This window comes from Chelon labrosus (assembly GCF_963514085.1).
Source record: "Chelon labrosus genome assembly, chromosome: 6".
Taxonomy (NCBI): Eukaryota; Metazoa; Chordata; class Actinopteri; order Mugiliformes; family Mugilidae; genus Chelon; species Chelon labrosus.
In genome coordinates, this window is record NC_140342.1 from 5,933,163 (window position 1) to 5,943,163 (window position 10,001).

Consider the following 10,001-nt stretch of genomic DNA (forward strand, 5'->3'; position numbering starts at 1 on the left):
GGAACATGAGAGATAGCAGAATAAATTAAAATAAAAGTGTGATTTATGAAACGTGCCAAAATAGAAATAAATAGTTTAAAGCAGGAGTTGTGATGATGTATAATAAAAAATATGAACATAAGAGTTTTAGAGTCCACTATGTTGTGAATTCAATTATTAATAAGGATAATGATGTTTGCACAATACTATATATTATTACTATATTATTACTACTATAGTAAAGTAGTATTAATATAGTATACTATATAATACTACTGTGCTAACTTATTTATTTTAATCAAAATTCTAAAAGTCATCACACACAAACCGAAGTTTAATTGAAACTGCAAGAAATAACAGATAATTCTCTATTTATATGTGATGCAGAGATTTCTTTTTTAACTGCCTCACTCTAATTTAATTTTCCATTTCACATTGGTTTAGCCGGTGGTCTAATAGTTCAAGTAGCTGGACCTGACCAATCACTCTCAAAAACAACTTCATCATCCCACAGGCCGCCAGAACTCTGAACACTCTCCCCACTCCACCTGCTCCAAGGACCCACTAATCTCCCCAGCACTAACACAGAGTCACACACACACACACACTCACACACACACACACACACACACACACACACACACACACACACTCAAAACCTTGCAAAAGCCACTTTCAAACTAAAATGGACATTAGCACTTTACACATCTGCAGCACAGCTCCAAGGCAATGCACATTCATTATTTAGTTAAATCTTTCTACTCATAGAAATTCTGTACTATATGCATCTGGGGCACCTTTGCACAGCCTTGGATATTCACTGTACAGTTTGATTTTCTCCTATAGAAATCCTGTGACATTGTATATTCATTCATTCATTCATTATCCATAACCGCTTATCCGGGGGGGGCCGGGTTTCACCAAGGATAGGTCTATCGCCAACAAGCCTATATATGGACTGTGGGAAGAAGCCGGAACACTCGTAGAAGACAAACACAGGAACAGGGAGAGCATGCAAACTTTGCAAATAATGTGTAGTTTTGCAGTTTTTAATGTAGTGTATGCACAATATGGATCGTTATAATAATAAAAAATGGTGTTGCTATTTACTGTGTCATGTGTGAATATAGCGGATGCAGCACAGTGGGAGTAGGAGAAACAGTTTTTCACACCTCCGTATGTTTTTATTAGCATAACTTCCGTCTTGAACCTTTAATTAAGGTTGGAAACCTCTTTTGTGAGGAAGGTGAGTGCAAAATGATGTTTAATATATTACTTCACCAGCATACTGTAACTGAATGCAGAGGGGTGTTTTTTTTTTTTGTCACAACGGATGTGTAACGCAATTCCATTTCACGTGATTCAAACTTGGCGTCAGCTAAAATCTGGTTCACTCTGCATTTCCTGAATAAGCTTCTGTCAGCATCAGCAGAACTGACCAAAGTAACCTCTGCACTTTTACCGCTTTGTTGTTGTTGGCTCTAGACTGCCTGACCTCTTGTGCTGATATTAAACCTACTGTACGGTAACCTGAAGCTTTTTCTAAAATGCCAAACATGGCTATTAAAAAGAATCAATGATGTGTTCACAATGGATGTTCACAACCAAAAGAAAAACACCTCTATCCAAGAGACACTCTGTGCAGGTACTGTGTATATAGGACACCACGAAGGAATATTGACTCTAAATTATTTTTTTCTTCCTCTAGTGAAGGTGAGCCAAACGTTAATATCAACATTTTCAAGGTCTGGTTGAATCTTGGCTCCACAGCTGCTGTGGCTGTCTCATTAGCCAGTTCAATTTACAATTCACATTGTTCGTTCTTCAATATAAGAACAGAGAGTTCAAGCATGAAATGTGCTGCACAGCCTTTTTCTTTCTGAATTAAATTTTGTGACCTCCCTTTAATGTATTCTGTCTCGATTAGTTTCCTCCTTTTCGTTTCCTTCGCTCTTCAAATAAGTACATTTCACAATTCTGTTCACACTATTTGCTTCTCTTTTTTGCTCCCCAACACTTTTTGTGCCATGACACAAATGCATTAATTAGCCATTTTATGGGGATGTTATAAATTAACACTGCAGTCTGGGTCTGTTTTAACGGGAAGAAAAACTTAAAATGTTCTTCTCAAGTCAATCCCATGGGCTTTACCAGCAGACAAGTGCTACCATCTTGCATTTAATAATCCTTCCGTTTGGATTTTGCAGGATTTTGCAGGAACTAGCAGCGGTTTGTCCATCTTTAAAAGAGCCCCACATTACGTTTTAAACAGAAATAGTAAGTGCACATGACCACTAGTTATAAGACCTAAACGGGTAATTATTTCTTGATATGTGTTAAATGTTAAACATTCATTTAATTAAATTACAATTCGTGAACTTTTTTCTTTTTGTCCCCCAGAGAGACAAAAAGTCTCTTAGACTTTACATTGTGTTGATGTTACAAAAGTAAAACTCTTTCCCTTGGCACTAAGAAGGTTAAAAATTCACAATGGGAAAGGAACAAACCTCCCTTGTTTGCAATTGCGGTTGCCCTGTCAACACGTACAGATGCAACCTTCATTATTGGGATGATTTACTTTTTTTTTATACCAGTAGGACACCCAATCCCTGAATTGTGATTGTGTCGACCATCATCTAGTGTGTGTGACAGTCCCACTTCAAATAAACCAAGGTATTGCAATAATACAGTGGCCTCAAATTAGTTTTTTGGACGGCGCAGGGAATATGGTGATTAGCATCATGTCATGCTGCATGGATAAATACACGGTGCATATACTGATTGCATGCATATTTAAAATCAACTCACCAATATCACCAATATTTGGGCTGGCCTGAAAAGTTACTGTTTTCCCTGGTCTCACTGTCTTAAAACACACCAAATTAGCAACTAGCCGTTAAAATCAGCATTGCAGTTAGCAGCCAAAATGTCACACATTTCCCTCTGCAGGTGGTGGAGACCAAAACAGAGCTAAATGCAACTGAATGTTGTGCTTACTATACAGTACATCCTTCAACGAAACACAAAAACTCTTGCTGGTCACTGTTCCGTTAGCTAACAAGTCTGACATTGTGGTAACATTGCAGCATTGATTGTCTGGCCCTAAAAACTTACAGCTTTGTTCTTTCACAGCATTCAGAGTAGTGCTACATAAAACTATTTCGGCTCCGTTCAGAAAAAAAAAACTAACAACTAACTGTATTGCATCTAATAGCAGATGCATGGCACATAGACTGTATAAATATGGACAAAAATGCTCTGCTCTACATCCGCCAGTTACAAGGAAATGTTGTTGAAATGTTTTTAAATTTTATTTTTTGAACTCTCAATGTCCCGCGGGTTCGCTTTACGGAGCGGTTGGGATGGCAACTGGAAGTAGCCATTATGTCACATCCTGTTTCTACAGCGTCAAATAGCTAGCTTAAACGAAACCTATCCAACAAATTGACACTTGAACATGCATCACCATTATATTAACTACCTAAAATGACAGGAACCATTCTTGGAAAAAAGATATATATATATATATTATGAAATGCGTATTTTAGTGTTTCAGTTTGGCCCAAGTCCCATCCACTAACATGGAGGAGGTGGAGCTTATGACCTATACTGCTCCAAGTCACCAGGGGGAGCTCTAGTTGCTTTGGCTTCACTTTTGAAGAGCAGTTCCGCCATCCACCTTTAAGCTGTCTATAGCACAGCACTACATATAGACTGAACATTGCACAGTTTGGGCTCTCCTACTATGAAGATATGACTTCTGTTCGCCCTGTGTTTAACTAAAAGCCTTCCACAAATGCTATAGAAAATTTTCAGAAAGTTACAACCAGATAAATTGAAGCATTCTTTCCCCATTTAAATCAAAATCTGGTGTACAAATAATTAGACATTTTCTGTATGTAATTACTTTATTTTATTGAGTATAAAACTGGAATCCGTGTAGAAATACAGTATGCTGTGTGTACTGGAAGTTAATTACAGAATCGAAAAACGCAATGTGCCATATTCATCTTACAGCATCCCTATCTCAAGAGCTCTGCTGACTCTGCCGTTTGTATATGGAAAGCAGCAAAGCAAAACACAATTCTCTTGAGAAATGGCATGATTTGTAATAAGACAAAGACAATGGAAATACTATGAAAGATTGTGTGCAGTAAATGAACAAAAAATTGACATTCAGTTTCAGAGTGACAGTATCCACTGGAGAGACTGATATCAGTACACGTGTATGTCTTGGGAATCCCTGTTAAGGAAAACAACAGCAGCACCTACGTCCTCTGAATGATCCTGTGGGAGACAGAGAGAAAAATGTGAACTATAACAATGTCTATCCTTAATAATGGTGTTTTTAAACGGTGTCTAATGCAATAGTGAGAGATATCGGGACTTGCCTTCATATGCTTCGCCTGTCTCAGCCCAGGATCCCGCTCTAGAAAAGGATAATGGTTGGATATTTTCTTACCACACTCAGATGTAAATATATACTTAATATTTGAATTTCATTAAAATGACAAGTGGCCTTACTGTGCAGTTTCCAAAGCTTTCTTGCTAATATAGCCATGCCCGCAAGGAGCACGAGAGATGAACACACCACCATAGCCTCCAGCATGTGACTGAAATACAAAGTGGTTGAGCAGGCAGTTCAGGTTCAACGTCACTTTTGAAGATAGAAATTATAAAGAAGTGCTTCATTTATACCCATGACTCCTCCAGGACTGCTTAATGATGGGTTTGGGTGGAGGCAGGTACACAGACTGATTTGGTGGAGTTGCGGATGTCACAGGAACTGCTCCTGGAGATAGAGATACAGAGCTGAAAATGATGCACTGTGATAAGCCAAAGAGTGTTTGTGGCTCCATGCGCATATGAGTTAATAACACCGATGTTCTTGATAGGTGACACGTGGTAATCGATACCTTGTGCAGTTGGAGACCTGAGGGCCCCATTTGTCCAAAACAGCTATTGATCTCTGAAAGCTATTTCTTCTTATTTCAGCAGATTCATGCTGGCATGAAAAAAAGGTCACAGAGTAGCAGAATTCTGCTTATTTTTTATATCTACAGTGTTTGATTAAAATAGATTTGAGAGCTTCAAATGATAGATCAAAAAAATCAACAAAATCTTGGTTTAGAGTAATAAAAAAATGCAGATTTTTAACTTCTCAATGTTTCTAGCCATGCTGGCAAGGAGAGAGTAGGCATGGCAACATTGATCACTCTGTTGGTCAGTGCACCATTTTACAATGAAGTATCTACACCGATCAGGCATAACATTATGGCCACCTTCCTAATATTGTGTAGGTCTCCCTTGTGCCTCCAAAACAGTTGTGACTCATCAGAGAATGGACATGGACCTTCTGAGGGTGTCCTGTGGTAACAGAATGTTGTTAGTAAGGGCCTTTGGGTTCTATGGATTGAGGGGAGGGGCCTCTGTGGATCATCCCACAGATACTTGATCAGTTTGGGATCTAGTGAATTTGGAGGCCAGGTCAACACCTTGTGCTGTTTCCCAGCAGTTTCCCAGCAGAACATTGGATTGTAACAAGATGGTCAATGTTATTTACTTCTCCTGTAGTTGGTTTTAATGTTGTGGCTGAACAGTAATTAGATTGACTACAGCATATGTATGTTACCTAGAAGATGGTTAGCAATGTCACTATCAGTTTAGACTTAGTTGCACATAAAAAAACACTCTTGAGAACTTGGTGCTCTCATGAGAGTTTTTGATGCCCAATTATTTGTGCTAGAAAATGTTCACATGCTAAGGTGTTGAACATGATAATTACATCATGTTCGTATACTGAATTAACACGTTGGCACGTTGGCATTGTCATTGCAAGAATGTTCTATCATAAACCGACACCTTTTCTCTCTGTCCCTTGGCGACCAAGGCACAACAGTATTTGTGAATAGGCATTGTTCAGCCCAACTTTCTTAAAATTTGCAAGTGTATTTAGGTTTTTAGGTGTCCTGCCCTGATATTTTGAAAATACTGGACTCCTAGCTATATCATTTTCATTCCACCTGCCAGTCCAAAGAGCAGCCTTGGATGTGCACTTTGAATTGGGTTGTGGGTTGCCCGGGATTGTTTGGAAATAGTTATTGTTTGTTGGTTGGGTTTCTGTGGCAACTTATGAATATTAATGTTGCTCCATGGCTGTTTGCAACCACTTCTGAGAGTTCAGCTTTATCAGACAACAAATAATCTATACTAATTTAAATAAAACGCAGTGTTTCCCATTGCAGCTTTCGCATTGAATCAAACAGGACTGACACACTAAATAGAATATATTCCCTTAACATAAGAAACATAAAAAAAGCACAATTGGTAATTTAAATTGTCAACCTACTAGTAGTGGGTCGTGGTGTGACCAACACATTCACAGGTATTTTCTCCTGCCCTGCAGAACACCAGTACCAGCCAGTATCTCTCATGTGCAGCTTCTTTAAGGTTACAGTGAAAGCCCTAGTTCTGTCATCGCTGATGGCCACTGAAGTGTCTTCATAGCTCCCCTCAGAACCTGACAGCCGACAGGAGCTCCAGTCACCACTGCGACACCACTTCTTCTCGCTTTCTCTGTTGGCAGGCAGTCACAGGGGAGTCAGAGAATGTTGACTGTCTGCCAGCATTTGACTTGGATTAAGGATTTCAAACAACTGTGACTCTAGATAGGATTTTAAATTATCTTATTGGTAAAATATTAATAATCATCAAAGGAAACTCAAATACCTGTATCCTTCACTGTAGAGGCATTTAACGGTGACAGTGCTTCCCTCTTCCCCACTCACTCTGCTGTTCACGACTGACATTCCTGCAGAAATCATTATCAAAACGCATGAAAATCATTTTTACTTGCACTTGAATAAAGAATTATCAATTCAAATTCCATCAACAGCTCACCCTGAATGACCTTGATGTGGGTGAAAGTGGCGTCGTCTGCGCTCCACATTCCACCTATCTCCACGCCACACATGTACCAGCCCTCGTCCTCCTCTTTCAGGCTGTTCATGGTCACCGTGAACACCTGCTGGATGTGGTCGTCAAAGATCCTCACTTTTTCCTCGGCCGGGTTGTTTAAACGGGTGTTGTCAGTCCGAGCTAAGCTGGTGCAGAACTCCCTGGTCCTCCCTCGACACCAGTATTTCACATAGCTGGCGTACTGGGGCTCGTAATGACACGGGATTGTGACGGATTGACCCTCCAAGATTGCAAACTCCTCCACCGTGGTTACTTTGCAGAGGAAGGCTGAAAGAAAGTGGAGATGACTGAGTGTTGAACACCAGTTGGAACTTAAACTTTCAGTCATGCTGCAGAAGGAACAGTCACTCGCAGTGGACACTTCTTATCTGCCAAATTGCCGGAAAGAAGCCTTGAGCAACACTCTTGCACATTTATGGCTCTCATTTCCCTTTGTTACAAAAGACTTTTCCTACTTTAACTTCTCTCTCCATACGTCTAATTCCGAAATTGGATTATCCCGCCATAATACACAAAATAAACTTCAAACATACTGTGGCCAAGGGGTAAACTATACGGAAGCTTGGAAGAGTTTCAAAAACACAAAAGCTCCTCTCTGGCTCTGGCAGGAAACAGCAGTTACAACATCCTTTCTAGTCTGTCTTTAACAAATGATTAATTCAGAACAGTAATGAAAGAGTAAAGAGAAGTGATGCATGAAGAGCATCTCACATTGTAGCAGCAGTATTTGGCAAATGCACAATAAAGTGAGGGGGCGGCATTAATCATCCTCTTTTTTTTTTTTTAATCAATTATGCAAAGGCTTTTTACACAAGTTGTGTAATCAGATGACATCCGTTGTCATAGTTATTACCTGGGATCCATGGTAACAGGATGAGGGTGAGTATGAAGAGCTGCGACATGTTTCAACTCCGGGTTTGAGGTCTGGTGAGTGAATTCCCCTTCCCTGTGAAAACAGAAACTCCGTGTTCCGCAGTGTCAGATTCCTCTTAGTCATGTGACCACAAGTTGAATCCAGATGTTACAGATGTTAACCATGTAGTTGCCTGTCGAATTTTAATGACTCTGTATTTTTAACAAATATCGAGCATAGTGAATGCTCTGCAGTGCCGGTGTTAGACAATCGGACGATTCTCCAGTTTGGGATAACCCTTTTAAATGTTGTTATATTACAGAAGTCAGGACGATGGAGAAACAGCTCAACATTTTGGAAATTAGTTTTATTATCTTTCTTGCCAGGAGTGAAAACTGTTGCCACTCGACACCACTGAATGTGGCTCTAGAGGGACTGCGTCTCTGTACGTAGCATGGAAACCTGCGACAGTTGCCTTTTCATTTAACTCTCGAGAGGACATCACGTAATCGCGTTTCCCAAAATATGAAACTGCTCCTTTAAGGTTTTATCTTGTGTGTTAAAACATGTCACACCAAGTCCATCTTTTTCATAAACCATTCCCCAGTCCGCTCCTTACACAACTGCAGAGAATTCATTTGGCAGGCTACTGTGAAATGACTTGATTTTAATGCCTGGAAACTTTGGACTTGGCCCAGTCTTCATTTGACGGATTAAGCTACTACACAGGACCCCCTCAGCCACTGAATTAACATACAATTATTGCAATCCTCCGAGGCTCCTCTGTGAAGGATGCCCCTGAAGTCACTTCCTCCTTTTTTTTTTTTTTTTTGCTGTTGTTTTTGCAGCCACAAAGGCTTTTACGGTCATCCATTTCCTGGAAAGATTTCTGCAAAACGAAACTGAACTTTTTCATTTGCCAGCTCAGGCAGTTGGGAGAATCGAAACTTTCTCATAACATAATCCCTTCCAGCCAAGTCCATCAAGTTCTTTTCCCAGTGTCCTTCCATTCCCTCTGGAATTGTAAAGGACTGGTTTACATACCTGTTAGAGGAGATTTTTGATTTTGTTTGTTTTTATTATTGGGATTCTAACATTTGGTTTGTTACATAGTTGTTTCACAGTAATGACATTACGTAGTCTAATAGGCTGTTGTTCTAAACGCACAGTTATTACTTTTATATTTACCATTGTATTGTAAATACTCTGGTTTTACAAATGTAAATACACAAGTAATAATTTAGTTTAAATGTTTAAATTACATGTCTGTGTTGTTAATAATACATATTGTTACATAGCTACAATATTTTGGCTTGTAATGGAGTAATTCTGCAGAGTGGTACTGAGGGGAATTACCGTTTTTTTACAACCTGGACCTTATTTCTGGCATAAAATACGATCGTTTACTCACCCATATAACTTTGGTGTCATTTGGAGTCGTTCGGAGTGACTGGGGAACCGAAATGCATTATCTGCCGCGAAACTAGTTCATTTCAATAATATTTTGTTATGATATGCTAGTGCTGTTCTACGTTGAGTCCGGAGTTACCTGTTATCATCATCCTGGGTCTGTAGCTTGACCTACTAACCTCTGACCTGGATGATGTCATGATTGATGGATCATGATGGATGATTCTGAGGTTGTGGACGACGACTTTGTTTATGGCGGACGTCCTTACCGTTTTGAGCCAGAGTATACGGATGAGGAGCTCGTTGAAAGGAGGATGTGGAGGCAGAGAGAGGAACAGCTGGCCAAAGAACAACAACCCGCTGCACGTCCGTGAATAGATAACGGGTAACTCCGGACTCAACAGGGAATAGCACTAGTATAGCATAACAAAATATTGGTGAAATAAACAAGTTTCGTGGCAGATAATGCGTTATTTAGAGGCTGCGTTGTGGTGCCCTTTTTCTAAGACAAGAGCTACAATGATGATTCAGCTTATATATGTAATATACACAAGTAGGCAGAGGAACTGCCTCTTTGTTTTCTAATAAATCAGCACAGGCGGAAATTCAGATCTGACCTTTCCAGGAGAAATCTGGGATGCCAAACTTGACGACCTATATTCCATGTCTGAGAGCAAGGCGGTTTCATTTCCAATTCAAACTGGCCCTGCGCACTCACAGCCCAGCCAAAACGTAGCCTCGGGTCACTGCATTCTGTGACAAGCGTAAGCGAGGACCGGCT

The 10,001-nt window shown here is 39.9% G+C and overlaps 1 protein-coding gene across 1 annotated transcript; it reads right to left on the reverse strand.

Annotated features, from left to right (window-relative positions):
• Positions 1 to 3,884: 3,884 nt before the first annotated feature.
• pigr (polymeric immunoglobulin receptor) lies at positions 3,885 to 8,583 on the reverse strand. Its single transcript, XM_084545704.1, has 8 exons — positions 7,811 to 8,583; positions 6,880 to 7,224; positions 6,709 to 6,790; positions 6,329 to 6,555; positions 4,678 to 4,771; positions 4,504 to 4,592; positions 4,371 to 4,408; positions 3,885 to 4,266 (listed from the first exon to the last, which is right to left on the reverse strand). Exons 1-8 carry the CDS (start codon positions 7,857 to 7,859, stop codon positions 4,195 to 4,197), a joined length of 996 nt encoding a protein of 331 aa, XP_084401830.1. The 5' UTR covers positions 7,860 to 8,583; the 3' UTR covers positions 3,885 to 4,194.
• Positions 8,584 to 10,001: the final 1,418 nt, after the last annotated feature.